Below are 19,378 nucleotides of genomic sequence, written 5' to 3'. Positions count from 1 at the left end.
ATTTTTTTTTCAGAAACAAAATGTTTTTATTTTATTTTATTTTTTTATTTATTTTTTTATAAATTTATTTATTTTTTGAATTAATTATGCTGTTACAGTTGTTCTATTCCCCCCTTCATTCCCCTCCACCCTGCCCCCCCAACCCCACCATTACCCCCCTTTAGTTTATGTCCATGTGTCTCAAGTCCTTTAGGTTCTATATTTCCCATACTATTCTTGCCCCTCCCCCATCTATTTTCTATCTACTGTCTATGCTACTTGTTTTCTGTACCTTCTCCCCCCGTCTCCTCCTCCCACTCCCCTGTTGCTAACCCTCCTTGAGATCTTCATTTCTATGTTTCCACTCCTAATCTAGCTGTCCTTTTAGTTTGCTTTTGTTTTAGGTGTGGTTGTTAATAACTGTGAGTTTGTTGTCCTTTCACTGTTCATGTTTCTTTAACTTCTTTTTCTTATATAAGTCCCTTTAACATTTCATATAATAAGGGCTTGGTGATGATGAACTCCTTGAATTTGGTCTTATCTGAGAAGCACCTTATCTGTCCTTCCGTTCTAAATGAAAGTTTTGCTGGGTAGAGCAATCTTGGTTGTAGGTCTTTAGATTTCATGACTTGGAATATTTCTTTCCAGCTCCTTCTTGCCTGTAAGGTCTCTTTTGAGAAATCTGCTGACAGCCTGATGGGGACTCCTTTGTAGGTGATTGTCCCCTTACCTCTTGCTGCTTCCAGGATTCTTTCCTTCATTTTAATTTTGGCTAATGTAATTATGATGTGCCTTGGTGTGTTTCTTCTTGAGTCCAACTTTTTTGGTACTCTCTGAGCTTCTTGGATTTCTTGGAAGTCTATTTCCCTTTGCCAGATTGGGGAAATTTTCTTTTATTATTTGTTCGAATAGTTTTTCCACTGGTGGTTGTGTCTTTCCCCCCTTCTGGTACCCCTATAATTCGGATATTGGAGCGTTTATAGATGTCCTGGAGGTTCCTAAGCTTCTCCTCATTTTTCTGAATTCTTATTTCTTCATTCCTTTTTGTTTGATGATTTTTTTCTTCTTCCTTCTGGTCTACTCCATTGATTTGAGTCCCAGTTTTTTTTTCATCTCTATGGTTTTCCTGTGGAATTCCATTCATTTCCCCTTAATTTAGCCTTCATATGTTTCTCTAATTTGTGGCTATAGTCCACCAGATCTGTGAGGAAGCTGATGACCAGTGTTTTAAACTGTGCGTCTGAGAGATTTGCTATTTCTTCGTCACTTAGATTTATCTGTGGGGCTTTGAGGTCTTCCTGCGACATTTTTGGTCTGTTCTGGCCCTTTAAGTGGGAGGAGCGGCGCCTTGGAGTCCCAGGTCGCTGGGTTGTGACGCTGTATGTGGGGGCGTGGTCAGAGCGGGGAAATGGCAATGGCACCGCCGCCGCAGGTCCAAGCGCTCACTCCCTCACCCGCGTAACCACGCAACCTCAGTCAACTCGCTGCCACCGCCTCCCCACTGACTCCTCCGCAGTCGCTCCCCCGTGGGTTGCTCACTAGGTCCAATCCTGGGTTTGGAACCCGTGCGACTGGATTCGCGCGCCTGGATTCCGCGCCCGGGTCGACTCCTTTGTAACTCCTCACCCGACGCCGGTTTCGCCCCTTACCGGTCGGGCCGAAGAATTTGTTGTTAGCGGACTTCCGAAAAGTTCAGTTTTCCGTGTTCTGGTTGTGTTTTCTGATGCTAATATTTAGTTGTCCCTCAACTTGGTTGTGTGAGGAGGCAGGCACATCCACCTTAAACCTCCATCTTGGCCCAAAAAATTTTTTTAACTAAAAAAAATTGGAGCTGGCTAAGATGGAGGCATAGGTAGACACAACTGTGCCTCCTCACACAACCAAAAGAAGGATAACAAAAAATGTAAAAGCAAAAAACAACCAGAACTGAGGTATGGAAGGCCAACAATTAAGGAGTTAAAGAAGAAACATTCATCCAGACCGGTAGGAGAAGCAGAGACAGGCAGCCAGGTGGAGCGGACTCATAGCAAGGAGGTGGCTGGAGGACTGGTGTCTGACAGAGCAGGTGGTCCCGCATTTGGGTGCAGATAAACTGGGAGGAACAATAGGGAATCGAGACAGACCACAAAACTCAGGGTTCCAGTGCTGGGAAATAAAGCCTCAAATCTTCTGACTGAAAAAACCTCTGAGGATTGAGGTGGTGGGAGAAACTCCTAGCCTCACAGGAGAGTTTTTTGGAGAGAGCCACAGGGTCCTAGAATATACACAAAACCATCCACCTGGGAATCAGCACCAGAAGGGCCCAATTTGCTTGTGGGTAGCGGCAGGAGTGATTGAGTGCTGGCCAAGAGCAGAGCAAGTGGCACTGTTCCCTCTCAGACCCCTCACCCACAGGCAGCTCCAGCAGGCAGCAACAGGGATTGTCCTGCCCTGGTGAACACCTAAGGCTCTGCCCCTTACTATGTAACAGGCAAGCAGAGACCAAAAAAAAAAAAAAAAAAAAAAGGCCCAAATGAAAGAACAGATCAAAGCTCCAGAAAAAAATACAACAAAGTGACGAAGAAATATCCAACCTATCAGATGCAATTCAAAACACTGGTAATCAGGATGCTCACAGAAATGATTGAGTATGGTCGCAAACTAGAGGAAAGAATGAGGTCTATGAAAAGTGAAGTAAAGGAAAATATACAGAGAACTAACAGTGACAGGAAGGAAACTGGGACCCAAATCAATGGTTTGGACCAAGAGGAAGAAATAAACAGTCAACCACAACAGAATGAAGAAACAAGAATTCAAAATATGAGGAGAGGCTTAGGGACCTCTGGGACCACCTTAAACGTTCCAACATCCAAATGATAGAGATGCCAGAAGGAGAAAAGGAAGAGTAAGAAATTGAAAACTTTCTTGAAAAACTAATGAAGGAGAACTTCCCCAATATGTCAAAGGAAATAGAGTTCTAGGAAGTCCAGGAAGCTCAGAGACTCCCAAAGAAGTTGGACCCAAGGAAGCACACATCAAGGCACATCATACTTACATCACCCAAGATTAAAAATAAGGAGAGAATCTTAAAAGCAGTGAGAAAAGGAAAGAGTTACCTACAAAGGAGTTCCCATGAGACTATCAGCTGATTTCTCAAAAGAAACCTTGCAGGCAAGAAGGGGCTGGAAAGAAGTATTTGAAGTCATGAAAGACAAGGACCTACATCCAAGATTGCTCTATCCAGCAAAGCTATCATTTAGAATGCAAGGGCAGATGCAAGTGCTTCCCAGACAAGGTCAACTTAAAGGAGTTCATCATCACCAAGCCCTTATTATATGAAATGTTAAAGGGACTTATCTAAGAAAAAGAAGATAAAAAAGATGAATGGTGAAAGGACAGCAAACTCACAACTGTTAACTGAACCTTAAAAACAAAACAAAACAGCCCTGGCTGGTGTAGCTCAGTGGATTGAGCGTGGGCCTGCGAACCAGAGCATCGAGGTTCGATTCCCAGTCAGGGCACATGCCTGGGTTGCTAGGCCAGTTCCCAGCAGGGTACTCACGAGAGGCAACCACACATGGATGTTTCTCTCCCACTCTTTCTCCTTCCCTTCCCCTCTCTCGAAAAATAAATAAATAAAATATTAAACAAAACAAAACACAAACTAGGCAAACAACTAGAACAGGAATCACAGAAATGGAGATCACATGGAGGGTTATCAACAGGGGAGTGGGATGGGGAGAAAGGGGGAAAAGGTACAGGGAATAAGTAGCATAAATGTTAGATACAAAATAGACAGGGGGAAGTTATGAATAGCATAGGAAATGTAGAAGCCGAAGAGCTTATATGTACGACCCATGGTCATGAACTAAAGTGGGGGGAATGTGGGTGGGAGGTGGTGTGCAGGGTGAAGGGGAATAGAGGGGAAAATGGGACAACTGTAATAGCACAATCAATAAAATATATTTAAAAAATTAAAAAAAATTAAATTCATAAGTAGTTGAAGAATTGCTAGAAGCAAGTAAATTAAATAAATGTAAGTAGTACAAAATGTTTCTTTTTGGTTAACTTTCTATCAATAATTATATTGTATATGTGTACTTAAAAATGGTTTTCTAAAGGTCTTTGGCAACTAGAAACTTTAAAGTTTGGTAGCTAAATTGAATGATGGATATTCATGGAATATGTAAGTCATTACCAATTAAGAATGTTGCTTACATTTTAGCTGTAGCTAGAAATTAAAGTTTCTAAAGGTTAAGAATTCTAACTAATCTGGAAAAAATGTATTCAGTAAAGAAGGTATAAGTATGAAGATACATTTTTTTTGAGGGAAGAGAATTTTGTGCTGAAATGAGGCTGGTTTTCAGACTTGGGAGAAAACAGAACAAAATGTAAATATAAAAAGAAAAATTGTGTCATATAAGGAAGGTTTGTGGAGAAGAAATCCTAAGAAAATATATTTTATGTGAGGTCAAGGTGAATAAGATTGAAATAAATGTGATCGAGTACATTTATTTATTTATTTATTTATTTAAAACATTTTTTAATTGATTATGCCATTACATTTGTTCTATTCCCCCCTCCTTTCCCCTCCACCCTGCACACCCCTGCCCCACCATTCCCCCCCTTTAGTTCATGAACACATGTCTCAAGTTCTTTAGATTCTGTATTTCCCCTACTATTCTTGCCCTCTTGCCTATCTATTTTCTACCTATCATCTATGCTACTTATTTGCTGTACCTTCTTTCCCCTTCTCCTTCTCCCACTCCCCTGTTGCTAATCCTCCACATGATCTTCATTTCTATGGTTCTGCTCCTGATCTAGCTGTCCTCTTAATTTGCTTTTATTTTAGGTGTGGTTGTTGATAACTGTGAGTTTGCTGTCCTTTCACTGTTCATCTCTTTTTATCTTCTTTTTCTTAGGTAAGTCCCTTTAACATTTCATACAATAAGGGCTTGGTGATGATGAACTCCTTGAATTTGGTCTTATCTGAGAAGCGCTTTATCTGTCCTTCCATTCTAAATGAAAACTTTGCTGGATAGAGCAATCTTGGTTGTAGGTCTTTGGTTTTCATGACTTGGAATACCACTTTCCAGCCCCTTCTTGCCTGTAAGGTCTCTTTTGAGAAATCCACTGACAGTCTGATGGGAACTCCTTTGTAGGTGACAGTCCCCTTAGCTCTTGCTGCTTCTAGTATTCTCTCCTTCATTTTAATCTTGGCTAATGTAATGCTGATGTTCCTTGGTGTGTTTCTTCTTGGGTCCAACATTTTTGGGACTCTCTGAGCTTCCTGGATTTCCTGGAAGTCTATTTCCTTTGCCAGAATGGGGAAGTTCTCTCTTATTATTTGTCCAAATAGGGTTTCCACTCGCGACTGTTCCTTTTCCCCTTCTGGTACCCCTATAATATATCGAATGTTGGAACGTTTAAAGATGTCCTGGAGGTTCCTAAGCCTCTCCTCATTTTTTTGAATTCTTGTTTCTTCATTCTTTTCTGTTTGGTCATTTTTTCCTTCCTTCTGGTCTACTCCCTTCATTTGAGTCCCAGTTTCCTTTCCATTACTGTTGGTCTCCTGTGCATTACCATTCATTTCAATTAGTTTAGCTTTCATATGTTTCTCTAATTTGTGACTATAATCAATTAGTTCTGTGAGCATCCTGATCACCAGTGTTTTGAACTGTGCATCTGAAAGTTTGGCTATTTCTTCATCACTTAGATTTATTGGCTCTGGGGCTCTGAGTTGTTCTTGAGCCATGTTTTGGTCTGTTTGTGCGCGTTAGGTATGAGGAGCGGAGCCTTAGTTGTTTACCAGGGTGGGGCCACTCAGGTCGCTGGTTTGTGACACATGTGGGGGCAGGGTCAGAGAGGGAGCAATGGTGGTCCTCTCTGCTCGCCAGTCCGTCCCACTGCCCCAGCCTGTTTATCCAAGTGGAAATGTGCGAGCCCGCCGCCCTGCACCGTGCGGTCTCAATGCTCGCCTCTTCACTGTTTTATCTGCATGCAAATGCTCCACCGACCGCAGCCAGCCAGCCATGCCTCTTCCCTGTGTCCGCCCATAGCTAGCCCGCACCGTACCAGGGATCTGCGCCTTCAGCTGCTTGCATACCACCTGGTTGGTGATCTTTTTTGCCAACCCGCTCTGCTGCTGGCTTCGTTCCTCTTACCAGTTTAGCTGAGCATTTCATTGTCTTTGGACTCCGTATTGTTGATTTTCTGTGTGGTTGGGTTGTGTTTATTGTTGTTAAAACTTTATTTTTAGATTTGGTTGTGTGCGGACACAAGGTGTTTCCACCTATGCCTCCATCTTGGCGGAAGTCCCAAGTAAATTTAAATATCTAAATTAAGCTGATACAAAATGAGAGTCAGGTTTTATTTTTGTTTTTGGGGGGGTTTTTTTGATTTGAGCTTTTTTACTTTCTGAGTCTGGTTTTTTTTTTTGTAATTCCTTTCCCACTTGTTTCACACCTTCAAATTTAGTAGCATGTATTATTTGTACTTTAAGCATTTAGACCCACCTTTGTTTGCATTTCTAATTTTATTTGTGTAGTTTTGTTTTTCTTGTCCTTTTTTTTTAAGATTTTATTTATTTATCTTTAGAGGAGAAGGGAAGGAGAGAGGGAGAGAAATATCAATGTATGGTTGCCTTTCATGTGTCCCCTGCTGGGAACTGGCCTGCAACCCAGGCATGTGCCCTGACTGGGAATCGAACCGCAATCCTCTGGTTTACAGGCCCGTGCTCAATCCATGGAGCTACACCAGCCAGGGCAGAGAGTCAGGTTTTTTCTCTCTGCTAAAAAAGACTATTGGTCTGCTACTGATACCATAAAGTTTTCTGCCTAGAAACCAGATTCGATGTTTTATCAAATACTTTTGTTTTATATTGTCTTAATCAGGTACTAGATTCCATAAGAAAACTGAGTATCCATAGTAAGAACTAAATTTTGCTAACAGTTATGTAAACTTTTGTATGTCTTTAAAATATTTTCTGTCACTTTGATTAAATGAATAATTATTACTTCATAATAACTTAACGATCCTATTTAGTCAACTTTGGATACATTTTGATAATCTTCCCAGGGTTCAGGGTTTAAAAAGAGATTTTTCTTAACCTGGAAATGGCTTTGGATTATCCCAGGGGCTTCTGGAACGCCTCAAAGATTTGTTCTCTCTTTATAAACCAAAATTTACACTAATTAGGCCTATTTGATACACTAATATCAAATGGGAAACTTTGTAAAATAAATTGTGTTGTATTAAATGCATATATTCTTTATTTGATTACATTATTTTTTCCATTACCATTTATCCCCTCTATTCCCTTGGGAGGGAGTGGGTGGAGATGAAACCTCCACCCACTCCCTCCTCCCTGCATATGTATATATTCTTATTAGTAAAATGAGCTTCTGGAGATCATAATCTTCAAGAGTCTAAAATGTCCTAATATAATATTTTTGGTTGTAATTCTCTTTGGTATCTTAAAATATAATGTTAGAGAAAAAAGCAATTTTCTTCATCAATTGCATTATAATCAGATCTACAACCATGCCATTTGCAGTTTTTTGTCATTTACAGACAGTCATTATTTTACCCTGATACTTTTGCAAATGTTTCATCTTCAGAAAGATCCAGGAAGAGGACTCTAACATTCTAAAATACTGGTCTGTGAGAATAAGCTTTCAGGTCATACCTTTAAAATTGATGAAGAATTACTGAACTTTAAAAAGTTATTGCATTCATAAAATGCTGGCAAGTAATAAAAATAATTGATTATATGGAACTCAGTGAACTGAGGATAATTATAATATTTATGAATTTTTATTTAAAATATTGTTGATTTAAAAAACTCTTTTCACTGGATCCAAGATGGCAACAGAGTAGGTGGAAGCTACATTAACCTCCTCCGAAGGACCAAACTGGAATTACAACTAAATTATAGAAATCGTCCTGAATAACCAACTGAACACTAGCTGGAAAGAAGCCACACAACCAAGAACTTACAGAAGAAATCACATCACCACAATGAAACTGGTAGAAGTGCAGAAGCTCGAGAGGGCTGGCTGGGTTCCTGTAGGCAGCTGCTAAAGTTCTGGAAGGATATGATTATCCAAACATGTTTCCAATTTTTCTCCCATCAAAACTTCTCTTTTCCTGAACCTTGCAATTACAAACTGCAGCTGGATGACATGAAATACATTTCAGAGAAATTGCCACAACAGCTCATGCTTAAACAATCTCAGTGACTGATGCTATGTAAGCCAAACAGTTTGCCTCAGCATGTGATGACATCATTACAGACATTTTAAACTACAAAGGATGCTTCAGCCATACATCTAAAACTCTCTCAACTGACAGCCTTATAAACTTAAAAACTGATTTATAATTTGCTCTGATCATTAACCTTTGCTTTTCTTATTTTCAAAAATATGCATCTTATCAAATACTAATATATGGAATTTAACCTGTATTGTCAGCAGTTTGTTGTACAATCAGCCAGCTCAGTATGTTGCATTTATATAAACACTTCTACAGAAGTTGAAACTCACCTAGATAAAATTAGACAGGAAGCCAAGTAGCTCCAAAGACCCCCTGACAAAGATTCAAAGTTTGACCTCCTCCATGATCTTTTTAGTTGGCTTCCCGAAGGTATCAGATCCTTCTTCTGATTTGGGTTACAGACTAAATAGTGTATATAAACAATAGCTAAGCCTCCCTTTGGGTAGGTTGAACTTTGAATATGAATCCTATCTCCTTTACTTGCTGCAAGTAAATAAAACTACCTTGTGAAAACCATATCTTGTTCTTGAATAGAGCACCCCAAGAAGCCAACCCCTTGAGTTTGGTAACAAATTTGGTGACTCCATATGGGACTCTTGTAAAAGGATATCCTTTTGGCTTGGTATAGATGCTTGGCAAATCATTCAACATCATCACAGCAGCTTGGCTGAGGCTTATTTGCCTGTGTCTTTGCTGGATGGAAGATCTATTCTACATAAGATCAGCACCGACTTGGTGCTGATCACTAGAGTGGCTGCCTAACCTGACTTGACAATGAAGTAGAGTGGTTGAACCTTTTTCATTCAATACTTTGAAAGGTCAGCCCCTGTGTTTGCTTTAATTAGTGTCTCTATTCTCATATTGGGCATAGGGTTATCAGAAAGGTAGTTTCAGTTCTGGTGTGCCCTGGGTTTCTGGTTGGTTAAGCAGGAACTGTCTCTGGGATGCTGGACTCAGGGCTCAACCTAGGTTTAACTCTAGAAGATTGAGAGATGCAATCTAAGACATCATTGGGTAATGACCTCTGGTATGATTGCCTAACTCTTGAAGGCTGAAGAACGCCACCTGCTGGCAACCCAAGACATCCTTCGGTGAGAATCTCTGGTCATCTGTCCTGCAGGAGTTGGACTATGTGTGTATATTTTCATTTGTCTTGTTTGTCTTTTTTGTTTATGTGTGTGTTGGCAACAGGAAACTCATATTGATCCCCAGATGCAGAAATTAAGGGTTATATATAAATTAAGAAATATAACAAATGGGTCAGTGGTAGAAAACTGCCTGTCTTACTCAAGGCAGACTTGCTTCTGGCTGAGTCTACTACGGATTTGGGAGGCACTGTTTTCTAAGTGCAGCTTCTTTGCTTTCTCAGGTTTCAGCACTTACTAACCACACATAAGTTTCTCCCCTCTCTCAGCTTCCATCCAAGGAGTGCACTCTTTGAAGAACCCCCAGCCAGGGGGGGAACTCCTGAGGGGAAACAGGAATGGCACCCAGCCATTCCCTGAACAATAAGGTTCCCATCAGGCAGGCTGCACCACTTTCATTAAGAAGGACAAGCAAGTGAGCGCATGGTTTCCAGTGGAGGTGATACGAGATAGAAGAGAGAATCTCTTACCTAGAAGACAAGCAAGTCTGAGAGGCAAAGGTGTAGCTATGAGACTCCGGGGCCAGTCTATGGCCAATGGTGTAAAGATATATGGAAAGAATAATTGGGTAACTGGTGTTATATGGAAAGAATCACTGGTTTTATCTATGAGCGCTGTGAATAAGATTCCCACTGCTTTCCTTCCTCTGAGGAATAAGGGAAAAAATTATATGATACATGTCTTCAAAGAGTCTCATTGATATAAAGAAATATTCTATTAGCAGTTTTGAGTTCAGAAATTTTCGAAAGGTGTGGTGACACAGGCCAAATATCCTAGGAGTATTGAAAAACAAAACAAACCAAAAAGATTACCTGACTGGATTGTTGCCAGAAAGAGAGAGAAAAGTCTGCTATGATTTAAAAATGTAGTTTGAGTCAGCTCTACTGGACTTGCAAAACGAAGCAACTGGGAACAACCACATGTATGTATTTTGAGTAACAGATGTCAAAAGGTTGGCCTTCTTAGATTCACAGTATGGGAAGAAGGTGGAAATGACACAGGAAAATGAATTGCTTTTAAGTAAGAATTCAGAGTGGTCTTAAGAAGTAATTTACCAATTGTCTGTTCCTTCATCTCCAAGGATGGTTTTGAGATCACTGACTCTAGGCAGTATAGTCATGCATTCCCTTGTGTCAGTGTCCAGTTAAGTTCGGAAGACTTCTGAAATCTTAGCTTCTTTTCTGAGCAGTAGCCTATTAATTCCCCCTCTTGCCTCTAAAGTGAGAGAGCTTGTTCTCTCAACCTAGGCTTCACCCTAGAAGGTTGAGAGATGCCTGTGCATCTACAGGCAGGATGAAGTGCTTCTAGGCTGTGTTATCTCCTTGGAGAGTGGCCCACACTCAGCCTTTGCAAAGGCCCCTATGGCTTTGGGAGTCTGCTGATTGGCGGTGGTATGGGCTGACCAGGGCACTTGCTCTTTTGTGGAAGTAGCAACGTGGAGCAGCCTAGTGTTTTGTCACAGTCAGAGGCAGACATGGAAGTTTAAGAACAGAATACTGCACTGCTAAGGTGTGAGCTGGAAGGGAGGCAGGTGCAGGGAGGAAACCACACCACCCAGAACCTTCCTTTTAGCAAACTGGGTCTGAGTTGTGGCATGTTAGTTAAGCTGTTAAACCAGGCATCCCAGACCTGTCCTCTGCCTCTCACAGTACCACCTGTTAGAGATGGGGTAGGGGGCAAGCCTTGGGGAGGCTTCTCAGCCCATCTTCTCTAGCAGTCTAGAAGCCAGAGGGCTGAGAGGAGCTGGGAGATAATTGCAGTAGGAAGTGATTTTGCTAGCGTGGGTGTCTAGGCCAGAGAGAAGAGGTGAGGTGAGGAAGTACCTCATGTGAACAGCCCTTGCAAAATGGGCTCTCCTTACTTTTCCCTCCTGCTTCATTATACCCTGTGGCCACAGCTATTTCCTGTATCTTCTTAGCTCAGAATCAGAGCTTCACTCCTAATGTTTCCAAATTGGGAACAAGGGGTGGAGGAACCAGAGTTCGTGAAAGATGGAAACTGTAGGTTATATACAACTCAGGTGATCTGTTCATCTTAAGGCTCATCTCAGCACCTACTGGGTTTAGGGGACAAAGAGGTTGCAAGTGAGTGGTGCTTTCTCCCTGTGACCTGATTTTCAGAAGGGCTTAAGTCTCTGAACTGCAGCTATGCAGCTGGCCAACTAGGGAATGATATCCAACAGAATGTTTGATTACATAAGGCCTTGGCTATGTGGACCTCAACGGCTTGTTTGACCTTAACCTTGTCTTGTGTGTGTGTGTGTGCACATGTGTTTATATATTTCCTGGGGATGCCTCCTGTCATCAGAGGGAGATTTTCTGTGATGCACTGTGTCAAGAGAGTGTGTGCAAAGAGCCATTATCAGGACTTCCTCATATGCTGTCCTCCCTCCCCTGGCCAAGGTGTCTTACAAGGTTCAGCTCTTTACTTAGCCACATGGCAAACATCACTGTGCTTGAGAAACTATGGGATACTGACTGGATATTGTAAAGAACTGTCATGTCTGGTATCCCTGCCTCCCCCCCCCCCCCAGGATTTCTGTGCTTCATCTACTGGGCGCACCCGTTCTGCATAGCCATTTCCTGCCCAGATCCTACCTGTCCTTCAAAGTCCTGGACAGACTAAGCAGCTTAATAAGTGATTCCCAAATAAAAATCACGGTATCTTGGATCATATGGAAATCAAATATGGTTGATTTCCATATGGAAAGGAAGAAGAAGCCTCTTCCCTCTTCCCTCTTCTCTCCCTTGCTGGCATCTTTGTCCTCAGATATGCTGTTATTCTGGTCCATTTTGCTCATTAGATACCCACCGGAGTGCGAATTTATGACTGGCAGTGTCTTGCTCTCCTTGATTTTCCCCCTTCTTCTGTCTTGCCTCTTACGACACAAGTCTCACGTTAGAGTACTGCTTTCTTTAAGCACTCCTATTCTTATGAATCCCCAAACCTAGGGGATCCCAGAACTTTCAAAATGAGGCAGCCAGAGAATTTCACTCTTCTAACTCAAAGACATACTATGTCCATGTTGAACGGGAAGCAGCTACAGAAGTATGACCCTTGTCCCCATTTCTTCAAGAATGAGGACTGAAAATACTCAGGAGGAATTGTTAGATAGGACAAAGGTGCAAAGATCTGGGCATTCTTACTATATGCTATTTTTGCTAAATGTTAAAATGTAGCCCAATAATTTGCAGACCAGGTGTAAACAGGAAGAGCCTGACAGAAATTTAACTGGATAAACATAACCAATGCCAAGAAGACATGAACATGTAATTGACAAAATAGTGTATATAAGCAATGTAGAAGTCTTCCTTTGGGAGGACAGAGTTTTGAATATAAATCCTTCATCTTTTACTTGCTGCAACACATGTCTCATTCTTCATTAGAGAACCCCAAGCCGTAAACCCCTTGAGCTTGGTAACAAATGGCCAACACTCAAGGTCCTTCAATTAAAATTTGCCCCACCAGCACTTCTGCATATCTGTTCCCCCAGCCCTAAAAAATGTGTACCTTGAAAAATAATATACTTACTAAGGGCCCCTGGTGAATAAATGGGCACAAATTTTTTAAAATAGCCCAGCAGCCATTTCTATACAGTGGTCTCTCTCACAAACTGCACTTCAGGGAGAAGCCTGCACTGCACTGCCTGCTTGCACTGCATTCCTGCCATCTGACCCAGCTCTTATAAAGGAGTTCCTAGAATCATATTTCATCCAATAGGACTGAGGCCTTTCCTTATCCAATTACCACCGGCACCTTCACCAACCAATCAGTGTAGTTCAATTCTGGTCAGTTGGGACAGTGTCTTTTGGACCATTCAAACTTCAGTGATTTGGAGAACTTGTTTGCAATCAGGACAGACCAGTCAGGGACCAGGGGCAGGCGCAGGCTGTCTATGTAAGTTAGCTCCCCTCTGGCTCTGGGAGGGCACTTTTCCTTTCCACAGAAGGCTATGTTTCCCTGCCTGAGTTGAAACACTGAAGATGTCTCCCTGGAGCAGAGTGAAGCAGATCAGTGCAGGCACAGCTAGATAGCTGGAGACTGACCTGGCCTCAGGGTGGGGGGTGGGGTGGGGTGCCTCATAGCCCTGGTCCATCACAACTGAGCTGCTTCACAGCTGTGCTGTATCACACAGTTGAACTGTTTTGCACCGAATAATTTTTCTTACTGCAACCCAAATTAGGGATTCCTATTCACCTTGAACTGGTCCCAACAACCATTGGATTTGAGGCACCATTAAGTCTCCAATCTTCTCAGTTGGCGCTTTCTTGATCAATAAACTTTCCTTATGCCAAATTCTGACATTTTGAGTTTTGGCCTTTTGAGGCAAGGGGCACGTGAATCTGGGTTCTGTAAACAAACTTAGGTTTTAGAAACCTCCCTCTGGTGTAATGGATTAATTGCAAGGTGAGAAGCAATGGTAGGGAAACAAGTTAAAAGATTGCTGCAAAGGTGCAGATGAGATAATGTTTAGAAACTGAACTAGTGACTTCCACCAAGATGGAGGTATAGGTGGATGTGCCGTGCCTTCTCACACAACCAAGTTTAGGGACAACTAAATATTAGCATCAGAAAACACAACCAGAACACGGAAAATTGAACTTTTCGGAAGTCTGTTAACAACAAATTCTTCAGCCCGACCGGTAAGGGGCGAAACCGGCATCTGGTGAGGGGTTGCACAGGAGGACTGGTCGGAGGGACCCAGGCGCGGAATCCAGACCTGCGAATCCAGACGCACGGGTTCCAAACGCAGGATTGGACCTAGTGAGCGACCGAGCAACCCACCAGGTGAGCGACTGCAGAGGAGACAGTGGGGAGGCGGTGCTGCGTGTTGACCGCGGTCGCCTATTTGCGCGCGAGCGGACAGGCGAGGGAGTGGGCGGTTGGACCGGGGCCCAGCGTCCCCACGGCAAGCGGCAGTAGAGGGCGCCGCCATTTCCCCGCTCTGACCACGCCTCCACATACAGCGTCACAACCCAGCGACCTGGGAGTTCCAAGGCGCCGCTTCTCTCACTTAAGGGGCCAGAACAGACCAAAAATGTCGCAAGAAGACCTCAAAGCCCCAGAGATAAATCTAAGCGACGAAGAAATAGCAAAACTCTCAGACGCACAGTTTAAAACACTGGTCATCAGGATCCTCACAGATCTGGTTGATTATAGCCACAAATTAGAGAAACATATGAAGGCTAAACTAATGGAAATGAATGGAATTCCACAGAAAACCAATAGCGATGAAAAGGAAACTGGGACTCAAATCAATGGAGTGGACCAGAAGAAAGCAAATAATGGCCAAACAGAAAAGAGTCAAGGAGCAAGAATTCAAAGAAATGAGGAGAGTCGTAGGAACCTCCAGGACATCTTTAAACGCTCCAATATCTGAATTATAGGGGTACCAGAAGGGGGAAAGGCACAGCCACCTGTGGAAAACTTATTTGAACAAATAATAAAAGAAAATTTCCCCAATCTGGCAAAGGAAATAGACTTCCAAGAAATCCAAGAAGCTCAGAGAGTACCAAAAAAGTTGGACTCAAGAAGAAACACACCAAGGCACATCATAATTACATTAGCCAAAATTAAAATGAAGGAGAGAATCCTAGAAGCAGCAAGAGCTAAGGGGACAACCACCTACAAAGGAGTCCCCATCAGACTGTCAGCAGATTTCTCAAAAGAGACCTTACAGGCAAGAAGGGGCTGGAAAGAAATATTCCAAGTCATGAAATCTAAAGACCTACAACCAAGATTGCTCTATCCAGCAAAACTTTCATTTAGAATGGAAGGACAGATAAGGTGCTTCTCAGATAAGATCAAATTCAAGGAGTTCATCATCACCAAGCCCTTATTATATGAAATGTCAAAGGGACTTACCTAAGAAAAAGAAGATAAAAAAGATGAACAGTGAAAGGACAGCAAACTCACAGTTATTAACAACCACACCTAAAACAAAAGCAAACTAAAAGGACAGCTAGATCAGGAGTGGAAACATAGAAATCAAGATCTCAAGGAGGGTTAGCAACAGGGGAGTGGGAGGAGGAGATGGGGGGGAGAAGGTACAGAAAATAAGTAGCATAGATAGTAGATAGAAAATAGATGGGGGGGCAAGAATAGCATGGGAAATATAGAACCTAAAGGACTTGAGACACATGGACATAAACTAAAGGGGGGTAATGGTGGGGATGGGGGGGCAGGGGGGGAGGGGAATGAAGGGGGGAATAGAACAACTGTAACAGCATAATCAATTTAAAAAAATAAATTAAAAAAAAAAAGAAACTGAACTAGTTAGAGATTAACGAAAAGATTTAAGAAATATTTGAGATATTGGGACCAAGAGACGTGATAGTGGGAGAGGAGAAAGTAGAAAGAGTTTTGGATGATTCTAGAGTTGTGACTTTGAAGATTGCAATGGGCAGAAAGAAAGAGGTTTTGTTAGTGTTCCTGTGTGAGTCAGGGGGCAAAGAGTAGGAATGAAACTATTAATTTTAGCCTGGGGCACGATGAGTTTAGGACCCCAGATATTGTGAGAAATAAAAATAAAAGTTGCAGGATTGAGCGCGGGCCTGTGAACCAGACAATCGTAGTTCGAATCCCAGTCAGGGCACATACCAGGGTTGCAGGCCAGTTCCCTGCAGGCCAGTTCCCAGCAGGGGACGCACGGGAGGCAATCATACATTGATGTTTCTCTCCCTCTCTCCTTCCCTTCCCCTCTAAAGATAAATAAATAAATAATTTAAACATAAAAAATAAATAAATAAATAAAAGTTGCAGTCCAAGGAGACAGAAACTAAGAGATACTTGAAGTAAACGTACTCGTAAATTCAGAGAATGGATTGCATATGAGGGCTGTTAGAAATAATTATTATCTTCTGTTGCCCTGAGTAGAGCACAAGTTTCCTTTGATTTTTGTTTATATATTTTTCATGTGGAACTTGTTAAGTTACAACTTTAAAAAATGTGTCTCCTGCCCTGGCTGGTGTAGCTCAGTGGATTGAGCACGGGTCTGTGAAGCAAAGGGTTGCTGGTTCTATTCCCAGTCAGGGCACATGCCTGGGTTGCAGGCCAGGTCCCCAGTAGGGGACACATGAGAGGCTACCACACATTGATGTTTCTCTCCCACTCTTTCTCCTTCCCTTCACCTCTCTCTAAAAATAAATAAATAAATAAATAAAAATGTGTCTCCTTTTAAGAATAAATTACTGGCTGAGTAGATTAGAGCATCATCCCAATAGGCCAAGGCTGTGGGTTTGATCCTGGGTCAGGGCACATATAAGAAGTAACCAATGACTGCATCAATAAGTGCAATAAGTGCATCAACCTTTAACAAATCAATGTTTCGCTCTCTCTCTATCTGCCTTCCTCTCTAAATATCAATAAATACAAATTTAAAAAGGGTAAATTATTGAACATAAAGAAACATGACCTATGAGCCTATAAATACTGTTAAATATTCTTGACACAGATTACAAGGCACCGATATATAATTTAAAAAAAATGAATTATTCTTTGTTATGAAATTATTAGCATAGGACAATTTCTTTTCCAATTTGCACTTTATTATTCTTTAAACTAAAGAACGCTACAAAAGCTTCCAGTTCCTGCTCCATACAGACACGTTCCCTCGTATACGTTCCCTTATTATTGGGTTGGCCAAAAGTTCATTACGTTTTTTCCATAAGATAAAAGATACAGTTTTCATTTTCACCAATAACTTCATTGATTTGGATATTCTGAGTATGTTGTCTATATCTCACTACTGGCTCCTAGTGGGTAGAGGCCAGGGGTGCTGCTAAACATCTTCCAAAGATGTAAACATCTTCCACATCTTCGTATGTGGGCATACGACAGCCCACAGCAAAAAATTATTTGGCCAAAATGTCAAGAGTACCAAGGAACTTCTCAAACCACTTTTGACACAGCACCTTTTTCATACACAGCACAAATCTTTTTTTTGCACTTGAGTTGTGTTTTCACCTTTCTTGAAATAATAAAGCATAATATGCCAAAAGTGTTGCATATCTTCTTCCATTTTCAGTATTAAAATCTCCGCAAAAAAATTCACCAATTTTGATGTTTTTTAAAAATGCACACTGACTTGACAGCTTGTATTTGACAATACAATCTAACGAAATTGTTTTGAATGAAGTTACAGACAACTAAGCACTACTAGAGTCATGGTATGGAAAAACATAATGGACTTTTTGGTCAGCCCAATACTTCATTATAGCACATTGTACACAGTACAAATGTTGCAATTTCACCTCTTTCTTCCAAACTAAACTAATATTAATTGTATGAACAATGAAACAAAACATAGTAATAAGAACAGTGATATAAGGCAATATTTATCTACCACTAATGTCAGGCAGTGTGTTAAACATTTACTTGCAGTATCTCCTTTAAATCTTTTTTTCTAGTTTTTTTAATAAAAAAAAACTTTAACATTTTCTCTCTCTCTCTCTTTTTTTTTTTTAAACATTCACTTTTCTGGGCCTCAGTCTCCTTTCCCAGAGGGTCTGGAGCTGAGGCAAAGTGATTTTTTTAACATATTCTTGTTTTTTTAAGATTTTATTTATTTATCTTTAGAGGGGAAGGGAAGGAGAGAGGGAGAGAAACATCAATGTATGGGTGCCTTTTGTGCATCCCCTGCTGGGAACTGGCCTGCAGAGAACCGGCCTGCAACCCCGGTATGTGCCCTGGCTGGGAATTGAACCTCGATTGTCTGGTTCACAGGCCCGCGCTCAAACCACTGAGCTACACCAGCCAGGGCTCCTTATCTTATAACAACCTTTAAAGACGAGAAAACTGGCTTAGAAAGGGTATGATTATCTGACAAGCAGAGAAAATTAGGATCAAACCTGTGTAAGAGAGTGCTCTTGTCGTATGGCATCATTTAATGGTTATTAGCCACCCTGCAGGGATTCTGACCCAACCGCACTACGTGTTTTCTGAGACCTCGTTGGAATAACTTTATTAATAGCAAGTGGCAATCCTTCACATACAGACCAAATACCCTGCACGGTTTCGAAAGGGGGGTAACCCCCCTACTAATCTCTCTTGGTTTAAATTTCAGGACTGATAGATCCTTTGACCTTGGCAATACTAAAGCCTTTCGGAGCTGAGGCTAGTTTTTAATCTGAGATCAACTGGTTGAGGTAACAGATAAATAGCGTAACGTATCTGCTACTGCGCACGTTCCTGACAGAAAATCTACAACGTCCACTTCGGCCACTCCACCCGCGGAACTCACCCGCGCGGGTCCTGAGCTCCTCACGCGGCCTGACACATCGCACAGGACCCCGAGCGTGTGCAAGCGCGCGGCGCAGCTCCGTAGCATGGCTCTCCGGGCGCTCGAGAATCTGGACTGAACCGAGAGAACTGCAGGGTCAGAGGCTGCCTACGGCCGACTCACTTCGCAGCCTGCTCGCTCCTTCGCTTAATCCACCGTGGGGTGGGGGGGAGGGAAGCCTGACGTGAAAATAACGTGTTTGCGAGGGCCTGTGAGCCAGAAATAGCTTGACAGTCCGCAGTTCCCAGGCATTGTTGAGGCTTGGAGGCGGGGGAGGGGGGCAGCCCCACCCCACCCCGCCCCGCCCCCTGGCGCCTGAGTGATTGGCTGAGGACTGTTGTGTGCGGAAGGAAGTCGTTGTAGTCTCCCTTCTTACGCCGCCGTGCAGCTCCTACTCTGCTCTACCTTGTTCCCAAGTATATGCCCCTCTAAATAATTACTCAGTATTATGTATCTACAGAAAACTTTGTACCTAGGCAACAAACACATGGGCTTTAATATAACAGAATTGGCCTTTATAACTAGCTCAAACATAAAATTACTCTTTGTCCTAACCTAGTTAGTATTGCACCATCAGACCTCTTCCCATAGCTTTTTACTATGTAAATAGATGATTCCTCCCCTTTAGACAGGTGTAACAACCCCCCCCCCCAGTTCCAATGTTAAATAAAATGATCAAATTCTAACGCAGCAGATTTAACACCAGAAATATTATGGGAAA

General features: G+C 42.1%; 1 protein-coding gene across 4 annotated transcripts in view; it reads right to left on the bottom strand.

Moving 5' to 3' along the window:
• The window catches only part of THEM4 (thioesterase superfamily member 4), a 64,805-nt gene extending 45,885 nt beyond the window's left edge, over window positions 1-18,920 (bottom strand). For all 4 annotated transcript variants that reach the window (XM_053670407.1, XM_053670410.1, XM_053670405.1 and 1 more), the window contains exon 1: window positions 18,619-18,920. In XM_053670407.1, coding sequence (XP_053526382.1) covers window positions 18,619-18,705 — 87 coding nt within the window. In that variant the 5' untranslated portion in view covers window positions 18,706-18,920. The remainder of the gene's footprint in view (window positions 1-18,618) is intronic.
• Window positions 18,921-19,378: the final 458 nt, after the last annotated feature.

The sequence above is a fragment of the Artibeus jamaicensis genome, unplaced genomic scaffold (genome assembly GCF_021234435.1).
Source record: "Artibeus jamaicensis isolate MK-2021 breed Jamaican fruit bat unplaced genomic scaffold, CSHL_Jam_final contig_1715, whole genome shotgun sequence".
In the NCBI taxonomy this organism is placed as follows: domain Eukaryota; kingdom Metazoa; phylum Chordata; class Mammalia; order Chiroptera; family Phyllostomidae; genus Artibeus; species Artibeus jamaicensis.
The sequence above is the reverse complement of the archived record's forward strand: the minus strand, read 5'-3'. Positions and strand labels throughout refer to the sequence as shown.